Source organism: Macrotis lagotis, chromosome 7 (assembly GCF_037893015.1).
Source record: "Macrotis lagotis isolate mMagLag1 chromosome 7, bilby.v1.9.chrom.fasta, whole genome shotgun sequence".
Classification (NCBI taxonomy): Eukaryota; Metazoa; Chordata; class Mammalia; order Peramelemorphia; family Peramelidae; genus Macrotis; species Macrotis lagotis.
Window position 1 is genome coordinate 106,520,367 of NC_133664.1, and position 18,437 is coordinate 106,538,803.

The 18,437-nt window shown below is 36.8% G+C and overlaps 1 protein-coding gene across 1 annotated transcript in view; it reads right to left on the reverse strand.

Annotated features, from left to right (window-relative positions):
* LOC141492847 (uncharacterized) overlaps positions 1 to 18,437 on the reverse strand; it is a 319,801-nt gene that overhangs the window by 275,226 nt on the left and 26,138 nt on the right. The window contains exons 4-10 of the mRNA XM_074193534.1: positions 14,507 to 14,624; positions 12,871 to 12,980; positions 11,687 to 11,838; positions 10,845 to 11,016; positions 10,077 to 10,176; positions 8,284 to 8,396; positions 5,650 to 5,775 (exon numbers count right to left, since the gene is read on the reverse strand). Coding sequence (XP_074049635.1) covers positions 5,650 to 5,775; positions 8,284 to 8,396; positions 10,077 to 10,176; positions 10,845 to 11,016; positions 11,687 to 11,838; positions 12,871 to 12,980; positions 14,507 to 14,624 — 891 coding nt within the window. The remainder of the gene's footprint in view (positions 1 to 5,649; positions 5,776 to 8,283; positions 8,397 to 10,076; positions 10,177 to 10,844; positions 11,017 to 11,686; positions 11,839 to 12,870; positions 12,981 to 14,506; positions 14,625 to 18,437) is intronic.

An 18,437-nucleotide genomic window follows, 5' to 3' on the forward strand; every position in this document is an offset into this window, starting at 1 on the left:
CCTTGACAAAGCTAAATGCATCAATTGGGCTCATAGAGTCGAAGACACCTTTCAGGATTTTCTTGGCAAAAATATTGGAGTGTTTTGTAATTCCCTTCTCCAGCTCATTTTTATAGATAAGGAAACTGAGGCAAACAGGGTTAAGTGACTTTCTCAAGGTCACAGAGCTAATAAGTGTCTGAGATCATATTTGAACTTAGGAAGATAATTCTTCCTTACTAAAGGCATGGTACTCTATCTACAATAATGCTCACATTGCAAAATTCCTTGCATAAGGGGCAGCTAGATGGTGCAGTGGATATAATACCAGCCCTGGAGACAGGAGTACCTGAGTTCAAATCCGAACTCCAACACATAATACTTACCTAGCTGTGTGTCCTTGGGCAAATCACTTAAACCCCATTGCCTCAACAAAACAAAACCCTTGCATATAATGAGTATTTGATAAATATTTAATGTAAGAAAAGAATCCCTGTCTTAGTCTGTTATTTTCTACTTTTTGATTTTATGTTTTCTAAGATTTTCTGAACTTCATTTTCTAAATAAATTTCTTCCCTTTTTAACATCTGCCAACATCCAAACCATTACTCCTTAGTTGCTAATAACGACAATAATTATTTGCTTACATAAATGTATCAAAATATTTTCTTCACAGCAGCCCTGAAAGATAACTAATTCTGACTTTACACTTGAAGGAAGTGAAGGTACTTTAAATTACTTCCCCAATGCTACATATATTTTTCAGTCACTCTCATTCCAAGTAGATGATAATTACTGTCAATTAACATTCTCTACATCCTCAACTTGGTATGTAGCATGGTTTATCATCCCGATTTTTTCTGTTCAAAATCCAGTTTTCTTGGCAAAACTACTGCAGCCATTTCCTTTTCCAATGGATCTAAAGATAAACAGGGATGAGTGCCTTTCCCAAGGTCACACAGTGAGGGCATTTCTGAAGCTCAGACCTTCCTGACTCTGAGCCTAACACTCTATCTACTGAGCTACCAGACAAAAAATAGCATCATCCCTAATGCCAGTAAAAGAACTCTAGAAAAAAGAATTAGGAAATCTGGGGTCTACACTAGGTAACTAGTGTTCTAGCTCAAATAGCTCAACACTGAATTAGTAATTTAACCCTTTCTGACCCTCCCTTCCTCATTTGCAAAATGAAAGGATTTGACTAGATTTAACATGGCACTTTCAATTCTTAATGTTGAAAAATTTTAAAAAAAATTAACTGTCCAATATTTGTGCTAATGCAGGAAGCAATGAAAATTATAATTAGATACTACAGACAATTCAAAGATAATTTATATGTTGTTCTGATCATAGTATATGTTTTCTTTTTTCTCCTTGTTTTTCTGATTTATATTCTTCATTTCTTTAAGTTAATTCTAAAATTACTGGGTGCTAGGCATTAGACAAGACACAACACTTGAGACATGTTGAGACTGCAAAGGGATGATAACCCAGTTTAAAAACTGGTTATGGATAATCCACATGCAGAGAAATGAGAATTGATTGTATCAATGCACAAACATACACTGATCATTCATAATCATAAAAAGCTAAGAGTGAGAAGTGACCTTTGCAGTTCCACTAATCACAGAGAACTTCATTTAATGGATAAAAAAGTGATTGTGCAAGGAGATACATATTAAGGTCTTCTTATTTCTAGACAAAGGTTTTCCATTCAAACATCCTACTAAGGTTCATCTTAAATGATACAACTTTTTTAGAAATACTAATGACAATATAGATATTTATTAAATTTGACATCAAAAAAGCAAATACAAGATCAACTTTCAGATCCAGTCATGAATAGATACACAAATTTTGCTTTCAAATTCATTTCCTTATTATCATATATTATTTTCCTTAAAACATATAGACTCTTATTTTCCTAAGTCCAGAAGGATTTAAAAGAGAAAAATGAGACCACCCTGCAGGGAGCCACCAGTAGCTGCTTCCAGAGCACTCAGCCCACAGAAGGTAAGGGGTTGGGGTAGACTATAAAAGTCCCTCCACTATCCCTGGGACACGAATTGCCTTAGTGGAGCAGGATCCCTCCTCACAGCTCTGGGGAAGAGGGATGTGCTTCCAGTCATCCACAGACCAGAGAACAGACCAGCAGAGTAATCAGATCTCTCCTAAGACATTGAAGGAATTGAGGTCCTTGCCCCAATAACACTCAAAAGTTTGGGAAGCATAGGCTAAGGAAATGAGTAAACAGGAAAAAAAAGAATCTGACCCTAGATAATTACTTTGTCTCATGGAGGATCAAAACACACATTCAGAAGATGACAAAGTCCAGGTTTATGTATCCAAAGCATCCAAGAAAAATAGAAGTTTGGTTCAGGTTATGGAAGAGCTCAAAAGAGATTTGGAAAATCAAGTAAAGGAAGTAGAAGAAAAACTGGGAAAAGAAATGAGAGCAATGCAGGAAAATTATGAAAACCAAGTCAGAAGCTTGGTCAAGGAGATACCAAAAAATCCTGAAGAAAACAACATATTAAAAAAATCAATTTAGGTCAAATGGAAAAGGCAGTCCAAAAAGTTAATGAGAAGAATACCTTAAAAAAGCAGAATTGACCAGATGAAAAAGAAGAAAGTTCTCTGAAGAAAACAACTCCTTCAAATATAGAATGGAGCTAAAGGAAGTTGAAGAATTTGTGAGAAACCAAAAAGCAGCAAAAGATACCAAAAGAATGAAAAACTAGAAGAAAACATGGAATATTTCACTGGAAAAATAACTGACCTAGGAAACAAATCCAGAAGAAACTATTTAAAACTGATTGAGCTACCTGATCAGGAAAAGAGCCTTGACTACATTTTTAAAGAATTTCGACAGGAAAAATGCCCTAAGATCCTAGAAGCAGAAGGTAAAATAGAAATTGAGAGAATCCACCAATCACCTCCTGAAAGTGATCCAAAAAAATAACTTCCAGGAATATTATAGCCAAATTACAGAACTCCCAAGTCAAAGAGAAAATATTACAAGCAGTCAGAAATAAATAATTCAAATATCGTGGTACTGCAGTCAGGATTACACAGTATTTTGCAGCAACTACATTAAAAGCTCATAGGACTGAGACAATAATATCCCAAAAGGCAAAAGAGCTTGGAATGCAACTGAGAATCAACTACCAAGCACAACTGAACATTCTCTTCCAGGGGAAACGATAGAAGAATTTCAAACTTCCTTGTTGAAATGACCAGAGCCAAACAGAAAGTTTGATCTTCAAGTACAGAACTCAGGGGAAGCATTGAGAGGGTAGATGTGAAGGGCAAATTATGAGGAATTTAATGTTGTTGAACTGCTTGTATTCCTGCATGGGAAGATGATACTGATAACTCATGATTAACTGAGCAGTTCGGAAGAGTATATTTAGACAAGGCACTGGAGGGAGCTGAATATGAAGGTATAATATATTATAAAGATAGAGTAAACAGGTGAAAAAGGAATGTACTGGGAGAAAGAGAAGGGAGAGGTAGAATGGATTAAGATATTTATGTAAAAGAGTAAAAAAGAAAAAAACTTTTGCAATAGGGTGGAAGGGAGGAAGGTGAGGGGTAATGAGTGAGCCTTCATTCTCATGGGAAATATCTCAGAGAGGAAATAACTTACACACTCAATAGGGTATAGAAATCTCTTACCCTAGAGGAAAAAGGAGAGGAAGGGGATGGGAGAAAAGGTAGAGGGGAAGGAGAGGGAGGTGTAGGTGACAGAGAAGAAGGAAGATCATGGGAGAGGGTACTCAGATACAATACATTATTTTTGTCTTTTTGCAAGGTGGTGGGATTTAGTGACCTGCCTGGGACCACATAGGGTGGTTGTTGGTGTCTGGGGTGGAATTTGGGCTCGGATCCTCCTGGATCCAGGACCAGTGCTCTGTCTGCTATGCTACTTGGCTGCCCTTTTGAGGAAGGACAAAATGAAAGGAGAGAGAAAATAGAATAAGTGGGAGTGGTGAGGAATGGATGGGGGGAAAATACAATCAGCAATAGCAACTGTGGGAAAAAAACAGAAGCAATTTCTCTGGTGGATTTGTGATAAAGATTGCAATACACCCCAGAGACAGAGCGGATGGTATATGGACACAGAATGAAATTTTTTTCTCTTTCTTTCACTTTATTTTTGTGCTGTTTTTCATTTTTGCAAGGGGGGGAGGGGGAATTATCCTTACTTTTACAACAAGACTATTTTAGTAATGTGTAAATAAATAAAAATGTAAAAAATAATAAATGATAATAAAAAAGAAAGAGAAAAATGAGTATTAAATCAAAGTAACTTTATTTGGAGGCATCTAGGTAGCCCAGTGGCTAGCACACTGGCCTGGAATCAGGAAGACACATCTTGAGTTCAAATTTGGCCTCAGACACTGAGTAGTTATTTGATTCTGGGCAAGTAATTACCCCTGATTGCCTCACTTTCCTCATCTGTAAAATAAATTGGGAAAGGAAATGACAAATGACTCTAATAGTCTTGCCAAGGAAATCCCAAATGAGTCATGAAGAGTCATACAGGATTAAACAAAACAGAAATTTGATTTTTTCTTTCTAGAAAGTCAACTAGCAAGTTCACAGAGTTTAGTTGGATGAAGCAGGAGCATAGGATTATAGAGTCCTCTCTTTGTGGAGCAGCAAATTTAGGAAGTAGGACAAGGAAACAGTACAGTCAGCTTTTTAGCATTTTTCATCATTATTGTGAACTCCCAGAACATCTGAGATAACCATGTTCAAACACAGTTGCAAAAAATACTTTCCAAAGCCTAATAGCCCCAAACTTTGCATTATAAACATTTTGAATTCCCAAAGGTACACTTGATTTCAAGGTTAGATGAATGAGTCTCCAAGCATTATTCTATTTATTTCAACTGTTGTGGAACTCACAGTACAACACCAACCATTCCTTCCTGCATTTCCCTTCATCCCCTAATGCATAAAAGCAGAAACATTTCTATTTTTTATCCAGTTTCTTGATTTTCAAAAGACCCTGCATATATTAGCATATTCATAAACAAGATAAAAACGAAAAGATCCACATAAAAACAACCTGATTTTTAAACTATTTATTTGATTAGTAAACTTTGAATAGTTGTGTGAGGGAGCAGTGCAGAAAAGACTACAGATTTAAATTCAGAGGGCATGTATTCAAATCCCATTTCTGTCATTTACTATCTAGGTGACCTTGGGCAAGCTCCTTCAGTTCTCTGGGTCTCAGATACTTCATCTGTTAAATGAGAGAGCTGTAGTTGATGACCTCTAAGGTTCCTCTCAAATATTTCTAGACCTATCTTCCTAGTTCATTTTTCAAGTGGGCATAAATTCAATTTCATAGGAAATATTACACAAAGTCTCCTAAGAACAGAATACACTACATTCCATCATGCTAGAGACAATTGACTGTTTAAATTAAATAATAAAAACATATATCATTAATGGTTTATTAATTTTAAAAACAATAAAATTATGAAAAATACCAGGGCCCAATACTCTGAAAATACAAAATCCTTACTTCAAAAATTCATGAGAATGGAGAAATTATTCTAATTATCTGTTAGATAATAATTAGATTGTTAATATTCATGTAATATCTGTATTACCAAAGAAAAGAAAAACCAAATTTAAAAGAAAAGCCTTTCTTACACAAGGAAGTTGAGCAACTCGGTTTCTTTTCACTACTTCCTTCATTCCATCCAAACCTCCATACACCCAACGACTGAGATGAAATCCAAGACTCCAATAAGACGGCAAGAGTGGTCTTCCAATGAGCTAAAGGTGGTGATTAGAGAAATGAGGTATAATAAATATTCTATAACCATTCTAATCAGAGTAGACCCTTTTACAACACTATCTTGTACAGTTTGCAAAGTGTTTCCAAAAGGGACTGTCAGTTGCTTGAACACAAAGATCATATCACTCTCTAACCTCCTCATAGAATCTAACCTAGTGCTAAGTAGGCAATAGATATTAAAAAATCAGATATAAAACAAATCATTTACTTATTGTAAACTAACCCGGTTATACTAGCATTTTACTCAATGGAATGTTTGGGGAGCATGATCTAACCTATTAATTTTAATCCGTATCACTTCCAAAGTAACTTTAAGAGTTTGGGAGCAGGGGCAGTTAAGTGGTATGGTGGATAGAGCACCAACCCTGGAATCAGGAGGACCCCAGTTCAAATCCAGCCTCAGACACTTAAAAATTGCCTAGCTGTATGATCTTAGGCAAGTCACTTAATCCCATTGCTTAAATAAATAAATAAAAAAGATGGGTTTTTTTAAAAAATAAGAGTTTGGGGGCGGCTAGGTGGCATAGTGGATAAAGCACCAGCCCTGGAGTCAGGAGTACCTGGGTTCAAATCCGGCCTCAGACACTTAATAATTACCTAGCTGTGTGGCCTTGGGCAAGCCACTTAACCCCATTTGCCTTGCAAAAACCTAAAAAAAAAAAAGTTTGGGAGCTTCCCAACTCATACCACACCCTCTCCTTCACCAGGAAAAAAAATCTCCTTCATCTGGTTTCTATATTTGTCTTTTTTTTAATGTAAGATAAAATATAATACAGAAAGAACAGAATAGAATGCAAAGAAGACTACCAAATAATAAAGCATTTTCATAATCCATTCTTTCTTTTCTTAAATCTGAGTGGTGCCATTTATTGCTATAAATTTGGTGAAAGAATTAAATCACACATTCTTTATGTATCAACACTCTCTGTTATACAAACATACATACAACCATGTACACAAATGGTAATACCATTCCCCCTACACACACACATACACACACACACACACACACACACACACACACACACACACACACAAACACACAGCTCTTCCCCACCAAAAACTGATTTATCTAATGTAGTTAATCTCATGACTTCTCATTTTCCTTTCTCCTATTCCTACTTTTTTTTGTCAGTAGATCCCACACATTATTAGGTGAAAAAAAAAAAAAAACAGCACCTCAGGCATAGCATAAGATCTCAACTCTCTTATTCTATTCTGTATATATTATTTAGTTTCTTGTTCCACCATGTTTTATCAGAATTATAGCAATAAATAAATTATATAGGCCTGACTTTCCTCAGATTTTCAGAATGAAGGATTCAATCTTTTAAATTAGTATTTCAAGTACCCTATGGAAAACCATACTAAAAAAACACAGTATATAAAAAGGCAAATGACCTTAGTGTTAAGGTTAACAATTAACCATACTGATGTTTCATTAAGTATTTTTAAAGGAATACTTTCCTTTATAGAATAAATATGTTTTTGTAATGGTTGTCTCTGAAGTGCAGGTTTGTATATTTAATTTTATTTTCTGGAAATGTAAATGTATTTCTACTGTTTAAAAAAAAGTTGGTTTCAAGAAATAATGCTTCATTTAAAATTTTAGCAGACCTTGAAAATCTCTTATTGAAAAGGAATGTGTGTTTGTGTGTGTGTGTGTGTTTACAGTTGACATCAACACTTAAGGATAGTTTTAAAAGTATAATACCAACTTTATTGGACACTGTCTTAAATTGAACAATCTCATCTGTTTCTAGCAAATTCCTTCAAATTATAACCTTACTTAGAAGAACATTCAACCCTTTGTTCTATAGCTAACTTGTCTCCTTATACCTGTAGAAATTATTGCCTTTCCAGTATGAAACAGATAGTTTTAAAGGGAAAAATAGGACACAAAATCTTCAGGGTTCAAATCACAATAGGAGAAAACAAAGAAAGGAACACTTTTATTGGGGAAAACAAACAGGAGAATCTGCATGTATAAAGCCAACCTCCAACTAATAACAAATGAAAATAAATAGTTCATGTCTGTGGTGTTTTACAGAATACTTTCCAAACAATAACTTTGTGAAGTAGATAATACAAGCATTATTTTTCTTCTTTTATAGATAAGGAAAATGAAGACCAAATTAAGAAAAAATTATTAGACCAAGGTCATCCAGCTAGTAAATGTTAAAACTAGAACTCAATCCCTAGTCTTATGAGTCTAAATTCAGTTTACTTTCCAACAAATCACATCAAGTGATGAATTTTGTAATTACAAATGTCCATATACTACATTTCTGAATAAGCTTTATCAAACTGATGTTCTTATATTTTTAAAATAACCACCCCCTTTGATTATACTCTGCCACTGTTATTCATTGTTATTATTGGAAAAATCACTTCATGTCTCCCAACCTCAATTCCCTCATCTCTGTGTTCAATTAAGTTTAAGCTCCCTTCTACCTCTCAACCCAATTAAGCATATTTCTTCATACCTCAAGATATTCCTGAACAACCTCTTCTGGAGTGTTTCCTAAGAAGACATAAAAATCCAGAACACCCCCAGTGACTCGGTAAGTGATTGCTGGGGCAGGTTGAAGGGTAACCTCTAGAAGGAAGTAAAATGAAAAAATTAAGAATTATAATTGTGCAAATATTGAAAAAAATCAATGATGTAACATGTATATCAGGAAAACAATTGAATATTTAACACAGTAACACTGTTTTCCAGTCTTTAGTTTTAGATACAAATGAATAAATAAAAATGCTTTTGACTAGTATGACACCTAGAACTTTAGCACATACTTGTCAGTAGGAGAGATATCAATAACTTATAATCAGAGTGATAATTAGACATTAACTAAAATGTCTTTCTGGGTGTGTACTTCCTCCTATCACAATACTCATTTGTTAGGTGCGCCTTAACACTCATTTCTCACATGCCAACCTACAAGGTCCCATCAGCATTGTGAACTTCTCCTAGGCTTTCTTACCAAAATTCTATGAGCCTAAGCGCTAGAATCTCTAGGGAATTGAGTCTCCTTTCCTGGAAAGCCAATTATGTCCCATCAAATAAATATTTAGATGGCAGAAAGCTAGAAAGAAAGAAAGAAAGAAAGAAAGAAAGAAAGAAAGAAAGAAAGAAAGAAAGAAAGAAAGAAAGAAAGGAAGGAAGGAAGGAAGGAAGGAAGGAAGGAAGGAAGGAAGGAAGGAAGGAAGGAAGGAAGGAAGGAAGGAAGGAAGGAAGGAAGGAAGATAATAGATAGAGAGATGATAGATAATATGGATAGATGATAGAGAGATAGAGAGATAGAGAGATAGAGAGATAGATATAGATAGATAGATAGAGATAGATGATAGAGGAAAGATAGGTAGATGAAAATGAATAAATTTTTGAAATAAGGGATGAATAAGTGAATGGATAGATAAATGAAAAAATAAGAGATAAATAAATGAAGGAATGAATTAATGAATGAATGGATAAACAGATAGATAGATAGATAGATATTCTCCCAAACACAATTGCTACTCATTATAATTTTCTTTTATCCAGCTCTCAGAGTTTGTAACTCTGACTTTAGAGATGAAAGCTGAAAGCTTAGACACTAATTTAGATGATTTCCTATCAAAGGGACCATTATAATTGGCCAGTATTCCTTTAAAATAAGCATATTTTATGATGGGGCTCAGGTGGAGTGAAGTCAAGTTTTAGATTTAGTGACTAGGGACAAAAAACTTTCTTGATATTAAAATACAAGTAGTTCCCTGAGCCCTCTGGTTGACTGACTCAGCTTCTTACCTCATCCCTTTCTACCAGCTGGAACTCTCATAACCTTAGACCAGTTGACATGGATCTCTGCCTGGTCTCTCTTAGTACTACTATTGACTCTCCTAACTTTAAAACAGCTCATACTAATCTATACTTGTTTGGCAGTTTAGATTCCCTACTCTACCATCATAGAAGAATCGTGCAGAAGCAAAGGCTGATATGTTTTATGAAGTCTATATCTCTGCATTTTTAAAGAAAAAGACAATTTTATCAGTGGATAATAGAAAACTTTAAGGCCACCTGTGTTTGAACAATTTCTCTATGTGAAATCTTCCTGGGAATTCTCAATTAGACAAAGGTCTTAACTGAACAAATCTACAGTTTGGCAGGGTCATTCAATTATTACTCAATCTGTCAGATAATTTGAAGGGGATTCTTAAAGACAAGCATCCCCTTTAACTCACTGTAGGAATGAGAATACTTAAATTGTCCCCCTTTTAAGAATATCCAATGTTTTACCCATGGCATTGCTGTTCATCAGAAAAACTCCAAAAGATAATCCGCTTGCATCTTCAAGGCACAAGAAAAATGTCTGAGCTCCATACAGGTTAGTCATTTGCTGGGGGGGAAATGCAAATCAACAATCAAGTTACAAAGCAACAAACTAGGAAGTTTGTGTCCCTCATTTATTTACTAACTATATGACCCTAGGCAAGTCATTTTACCTCTCAGTGTCTCAGCTTCCTTATCTATAAAATGGGGATAATAATATCACCTCCCCCTCAGGGTTGTTATGAAGATAAAATAAGATAATATTTATAAAGTGTTTTGTAAACCTTAAAGATTATATAAACTCTAGTTCTTATTTTTATTAATAGTATGAATACATTCTGCTATATTCTTACTATCCTTCCATCCTTATCTCTCAAATAAAGCATCTTTTTTTCATCCAATGTTTAGGCTAGTAGCCTTTTTAACTAACACAATGAGTAAGAAGTGATTTTTATATATTATAGGTAATATCATACATGTAACTGCCACATTTTGAATAGTTAAATATTCCAAATACATTAATCCCATTTTCTTCAGAATTGATAAAAGCAAAGGAAAGACAAGAAAAAATGTTAAAGATTGATTTGGGAGTTTGACAGGGTGGAGCTAACAGTTTCTCAGAGTATGCTAGAAATGAGATTTATTCAGTTATAGGTTAGACAAGATGAATTCTGAGATTTTAGGATTCTGCAAGATTATGAGCCTGAGTAGAAAGGAAACTTTTTGAAATCTTACATCATTAGGAGTATTGTCCCGAGAGAAGATGGGCCAGGTCTTCCAGGCCATATCATGGCGGTACTCTTGGTGCACATGCTCCCCAAGGCCATATACATTAGCACTGGGTAATTGGATGGAGAGCTGCAAGTATTGTTGAGCAAACAGGAGGGGTCCAATACCAGTGTCAAATCTGGAATCAGATGAATAAGAAAGGAAAAAATAATATTTTGGATCAAATAACAAACCACTATTAACTACCTGATAAATCTGAGGGAGATATAGAAAGGTAAGGGGCAAAGGGCATTTCTGTATTAGAAAACTTTTACTTATATCTCAGTGAATAAGCATCCCTATTTTGTCATAACGCTTTATCAACCTAACATTTCTTCTCTACATAATTAATTTTCAGGACAGGCACCTTGTTTTTCTTCATCTACCCATGGTTTTTAAGACCCATTTCAATGATTATCATTACATTTTTAAAGTATCACAGTTTTAATCCCCTGAAATTGTATCCTATCCTCCAATTAACAAGTCATTTCTAAGATATGGTGATATAACTTACTCAGATTCTTAAAGAGCAAAGAATAATCCATCAGATACTGTCTTCTCATTTCTAAAATCAGTGTCTCCATCTCTGTCTTCCAAACAAAACAAAGATCTAAACCATACCTAATCACTAAATGTGAAAGAGTGCTGAGGACGACAAAGGGAAAAGGGAAGAGAGTAGGGGGGAAAAATACAAAAAAAAAATGTATATCTGGAAGCCCTGACACAATGATGAGTCATTCTCAAATTTTTAGTGTCCCCTTCTCATAGTTTCCAGTGCCCCAATCACCACACAGGCTTACAGAACTTACAAAACACGGTTATTGCTTTTCCGAATAACTTTGATGCTAAATGGTTCTTTTTCAACATCTACGCGATAGTTCAAATTAGAAGCAGCATTTCCAGTAAACGACTGCACATGTTCATGAGGGACCTCATATCTCACATCACTGGGATCACTGATCTATGCAAAGGAATGAACAAGCAGGAAACTAAAGTGAAATATATTCAGAAAATTCAACAATTCTAGAGAGTTTTGTTTTTGTCTTTGATTTTTTTTTTACAGAGGCAAATTTAAGCAAATTCAAACATCCTAATATTTAGAGCTGTAAAAAATGAATCAGACTACCTCAGGAGGAGCTCACCAGAGATCTTCAAGGAAACTTAGATGATATGCTTTTATAGACACAATTTGAACTAGATGGCTTCCAAAATCCTGAAACCATTTTTGTTTATTTGTTTTAAGTAAATATTTCTCATAAAAGTGAAAATCATTTCTCATTACCAATCAACACTATGATTCTCCAGATAGTTTTTCAATTCAATTCAATGAATAGAGTACATAGCAATAGTATATAAGAGGCCATATTGAGCAATGGTTAGAGAGTTAACTTCAGTAAGGAAGATCTGGGTTCAAGTCCTGAATTTAGCACAGTGCCTCTAAGCAACTCTCTCAAATTTCATTTGCATGAGGATTATTGAGCTGTATTGGTAGAGATATGTTCATCTCTGAGATTTCCTAGACTAATAGAATCAAAGGTCCAGACACACAATGTAAAAAGTACTGACATTTTAAAAACTCTCAACTTCCCAGTTTTCTTCCTATAACAAGCACAAAGTACAAATTGCATCTCACTCATCAAATATGGGGTAAAATAGGTGTCTCCTGATTGTGGTGTTGCTGACGCCGTTAATTGAAAAAACTTTCCATCATCTGGTTTGTATTTTAAGAATAATTAATATCATGACAGCTAGACTGTGAATCAGCTGAATCATGGTCCCACCTCTTTCTCAATAACTATGTGACCTAGAATAAGTCAATTAATCTTTTGGGGCCTTAGTTATCTCATTTTAAATTGAGAGTTGGAATCAGATGACTTCCAAGGCCCCATCCAGCCCCAAGATCCTACTGATCTGATAGTTACTAATAATCCATTAGTCTTCCAGGGACATTTGTACTTTCAATTAGATGAAAAACAACAAAAAAATTAGAAACCTTGAAGTGAAAGCGATTGGATGTCTGGTATTCTGCTTCAAGAACAACATTAGCAATATCTTTTCCAAACATGGAGGGAGAAGGCAGTCTTCTCAACTGGGCTTTGAACCCTGGAGGTGGGAGGAGGAAAAGAAAGAGTTGACATGTCCTGGATAAATATTATATTTCAGCAATATTACCCATAAACAACCCAATGTGAAGAGAAAAGAAAAATAAATAAAGGCAGAAAGGCAGGAAGGCAGGAAGGCAGGAAGGCAGGAAGGCAGGAAGGCAGGAAGGCAGGAAGGCAGGAAGGCAGGAAGGAAGGAAGGAAGGAAGGAAGGAAGGAAGGAAGGAAGGAAGGAAGGAAAAGTAAGATGATTGTAAAAGATCAAGTAAGATAATATTGATATAATACCTAGCACATACTTTTTAATCAATACTTATTTTCTTCCTTCTCTGGCACCAATTCATCTAAATTCAATGGCATTCTAGTGTTGTTTTTGTTTATCCTACAATAATTACTGCTTTGGTTATGAATACTTTACTCTGCATATGTTCACTTGTACTTCATGTAAGTCTTCCCATGTTTCCCCAAATCCCTTGTATTCATCATTTCTACCAGTACAGTCTACTTCAAAACATTCATATACTAATATTTTAAGTCATTTTCCAATCCAGGTTATATAAGGTCAGTCAGTCAATAAGCACTTGTCATATGTGCTGAGGATGCAAAGAAAAATTAAAAACACTCTTCTTGACCTCAAGAAACTCACATTCTATTAGGAGAAACATCTAAGTAAACTAAAACAAATTAGAGAGAGGGGAAATGGCTGACAAGCTCAGGAAGAAGATGCTGGGAAAAGCCATTTGCAGAAAGTGCATTAAACCCAGGGTGAAATCACATAATCCTCTTTGATTTCCTTTAGTACATGTTCTCTCAGCATTTATGGATTCACTTTGAATTTTCCTTCCTTCCACCTATATGTTGTTAGTATGTTTAAAGAAGACATTTTCCTATAGTAGTAGAAAATGAACTGGAGTTGAAGATGGAGGACTTCAATTAAAATCCTGACTAATTTACTACCTGTGTAATCTTAGGAAGATTACTTCACAATCTGGACTTCAGTTTCATCAGATGAACGATGAGGGGGGAAGATGTTAGACTACTTTCTAATGTCCCTTTTATATCTATGATCCAAAGTCTTTCATGCATGTTGGTCTTATCAATCCAATTAAGCTACAAGTTAACTTCAAGATTAGGAACTCTCTGAGAATAATAATTATACTAAATATTTTCAGAGATTGAGATCTATTTGTGTTCCTTCTTCCAACCTGTCTTGCTTTAGGGGTAGGGGTGGTTCTGCTTAGTCTTTACCATTACCAATAATAAAGAAATGACCTTGTCTTTGTACTTCATAGTTCACAAAAACGCACTTGTAAATTAGATTTTTCTTCAAAGTTGAAGTCATGCCTCCAATATTATTGCCCCTCTGCATCCTAACCCTTATCCATGAGAAGTTCTCTCTAATCTTCTGTAGTGAATATGACAATGCAGGGAGATGCAACCTAAGCTTGAAGGTTCTGGTTGACTTTTGAGTCCTCCTCCAGCATTGTTATGGATACTACTCTCCTATGCTGGGTTTGGCTTACTCACCCGCGCTGGTGTTTGTACTACTTTCTGTCTGATAACCATATTTCTTGGAGAAGTAACACCACGGCCTATCAACTGATCCCTGAGGGCTCCAACAGCAACCCCGTTGGTAACATGTGGCCTGGAACAAAAAGAATTATGTCAGACTAATAGTGTCAACAGCGGCTCCTTAATATTATTCACCTCCTGTCCTAGGTACCTTTCATACATAGAGTCTGGGATGAGTTACAGTTATGAGTATTCTTGAGAAATATGGTTCCCAATTCAGAGGAGTAATGAAACAAATAATACAAAATGTCAGATCGTCCATCATTTTATATTTCCTTTTGCTTCATATGATTCCCTGATTTGTTTTTTCTAGGAAAGAGAATTACATTGCTAATGATATCTGGCTCAGGCTGACATTAAAATAGATGGATTTCTCTGACCCTGTGCTATGACAGATACAATATGGGAACAGCCCAGAACTGGGCTAAAGATTGTACTTGAGAATTGTTCTGTCACTTCAAAATATTTTTAAAGGACCAAAACAGAAGAGGGAGTAAACTTCATTTAGGAATTGTATACATACATTCATGTATGTGTGAATATCTTTGTGTAGATCAACATATAAACAAACACACAACTAAAGAAATGATTTTTTAGTATAATATATATTTCAAAGGATAGTGAGTATATGATTCACTATTAGATTCAAATTTATATAGAAAATGGGGAAAGAGACAGTGAAATTTCTTGTCCAATCTTTTTTTTCTCTTCTAGATAAAGATGAAAAAATATAAGTACTAAGACATTTTAGAAAGATTTAAATTACAGAGCATTATTAGAAGAGATGAGGAGAGGTATGAATAGTTCCAATAAACATATAAAATAGAAATTAAACCTAAGATTAATTTAAGAATATACTTAATAGAGTTCCTAGAAAAATAACTTTCGGGGGTGGAGCCAAGATGGCGACATGAAGGGATCGAGTCTTAGGAGCATTCTGATAAAAACTCATAAACTAACGACTCTAACTAAACTTTCGAGAGACAGAACCCACAAAGGGACCCAGTGAGGCAGTTCTCCTACTCAAGGTAACCTGGAAAAGAGCAGAAAGGCTCTGCTCCCCGGGGTCGGAGAGGCAGCCTGCCAGAGGGGTGGCCCGCCAGAGCCAAAGAACTTCAGCCTCCCGGAGGCAGCCCCAGGGCACTGGGAGCCTCAGCTCACAGCAGCAGGGGAGTCTCCTGAGCTGCACCCCGGGGAGCACCGGCACAAAGTGGGGGAACAGCCGGGGACCTCTGCCAGAGCAAGCACGTGGAGACCAGCCCTCAGGGCACACAGCCAGCAGCCTGGTCTTTCCGCAGCCTAGACCCAGAAACAGAAGCAGGTGGAGCCTGTAAGCAGGAGCCCCCAGGGCATGAGCCCATTGAGCTGAGGGAGGGGAGTGAAGAGAGAGAGATGGAAGAGCTCTGGCCTCTGCCCCTGGAACAGGACTCTGGAGCTCTGACCACATTCAGATCCTGATCTCAGTCTAGGCCCCCCCCATAGAACAGCAGGGCCCCCCCACCTCAGCCCCTTGGCAGAGGGGGGCGCTTATGGTCATTCACAGACCAGGAGGGAGGACAGAACCTCACACACTGAGACCCTTGTGGGAGTGTCCCAAAAGCTCAGGAAGCACCCCAAAAAAACAGGCTTAGGCTGGGAAAATGAACAAACAAAGAAACAAGAGGAAGACCATTGAGAAATATTTTGCAAATGAGCCCAAGAAGGATCAAAATACTCAGTCTGAAGATGAGGAAGCACAAGCTCCCGCATCTAAAGACTCCAAGAAAAACAGAAATTGGGCTCAGGCTATGACAGAGCTCAAAAAAGACTTTGAAAATCAAATAAGGGAGTTAGAAGAAAAACTGGGAAAAGAAATGAGAGAGATGCAGAAAAAACATGAAAATGAAGTCAGCAGCTTAGTCAAGGAAATCCAAAAAAATGCTGAAGAAAATAGCATGCTAAAAAACATGCTTAGGTCAAATGGATAAAACAGTTCAAAAAGTTATTGAGGAGAAGAATGCTTTAAAAAGCAAAAATGGCCAGATGGAAAAAGAGATAAGAAAACTCTCTGAGGAGAATAAATCCTTCAGACAAAGAATAAAATTCAGGGAGATTGATGAATTTACCAGAAATCAGGAATCAATACTTCAAAACCAAAAAAATAAAAAAGTAGAAGAAAATGTGAAATATCTCATTGAAAAAACAACTGATATGGAAAACAGACTTAGGAAAGATAATTTGAAAATTATTGGAATACCTGAAAGTCATGATCAAGAAAAGTGCCTTGACATCATTTTCAAAGAATTACTACAGGAAAATTGCCCTGATATTCTAGAAGCAGAGGGAAAAATAGAAATGGAGAGAATCCACCGATCCCCCCGAGAAAGAGATCCCAAAAAACCAACCCCCAGGAATATTATAGCCAAGTTCCAGAACTCCCAAGTCAAAGAAAAAATATTACAAGCAGCCAGAAGGACACAGTTCAAATATCGTGGAGCTGCAGTCAGGATCACACAGGACTTAGCAGCAGCTACATTAGAAGCTCGTAGGGCTTGGAATACAATATACCGGAAGGCAAAAGAGCTTAGAATGCAGCCAAGAATGAACTATCCAGCAAGGCTGAATATCCTCTTCCAGGGAAAAAGATGCACTTTCAATGAGCCAGGGGAATTTCAAATGTTCCTGTTGGAATGGCCAGAGCTGAACAGAAGGTTTGATCTTCAGATACAGGACTCAGGTGAAGCATGGAGATTGGAGGAGAGGGGAGAATATGAGGGACTTAATGAGGATGAACTGCATGTATAGAAAAATGATACTGATAATATTCATATGAACCATCTCAGTTAATAGAGCAGGTAGAGGGAGCTTTTATAGTTGAAGCACAGGAGAAAGCTGAATTCGAAGATAAAATATGGTGTAAAAATGGAGTCAATAAGAAAAAAAGGGAAATGGAATGGGAGAAAGAAAAAGAAGAGGGGGGAATAGTCCAAGCTATTTCACTATTATGTGATTTTTTTTATTACAATGAGCTATTGCAATGATATGGAAGGGGGGAGGCAAGGGGGAATGAGGGAACCTTTGCTCTCATCAGAGATGGCTAGGAGAGGAAACAGCAAATATACTCAATGGGGTATAGACAACTGGAGTAAGAAGGAGGGGGGAGCAGGGGGAAGGGGTGGGGATGTGAATAAAGGAGGAAAGGATGGACCATGGGGGGACAGTGGTCAAATATAACACATTTTCTTTTTTTACTTCTTGCAAGGGGCTGGGATTGGATGGCCTGCCCAGGATCATAGGGCCAGGTGGATTCTGGGCCTAAGGGGTGGTATGGGGGCTCAAGGCTTCTTGTCCCCAGGACCAGGGATCTGTCTGCTGCGCCACTCAGCAACCCTACAGCAGAGTCAGAGTGAAAGGAGAGAGAAAATATAGTACATGGTAGTGGAGAAATAAGAAAGGAGTGAGTTGCGATCAGCAATGTCAACGTTGGAAAAATATGGATGTAACTTTTGTGATGGACTTATCATAAAGAATGTGATCCACTCACGACAGAGTTGATGGTGTTGGAACAAAGACTGAAACACATTTTTTGTTATTATTATTTGGGGAAGGGTGCAGGGCAAGTGGGGCTAGGTGGCCTGCCTGGGGCCACATAGCAGGGTGATCATTGGGTGTCTGGGGCCAGATTCGGACCCATGTGCTCCTGGCTCAAGGGCCAATGCTCTGTTTGCCACCCAGCCACTCCTACTATTATTACTATTTTCTTTTATTTTGGGTCTTTTTTTTTCCTTCTTCTTTTTGGTTTTTGCAGGGCAGTGGGGATCAGGTGGCTTGCATGTCACATGGCTGGGTGATTATTGAGTTTGCGAGGCTGGATATGGGCTTGGGTGCTCGTGGCTCCAGGGCTGGT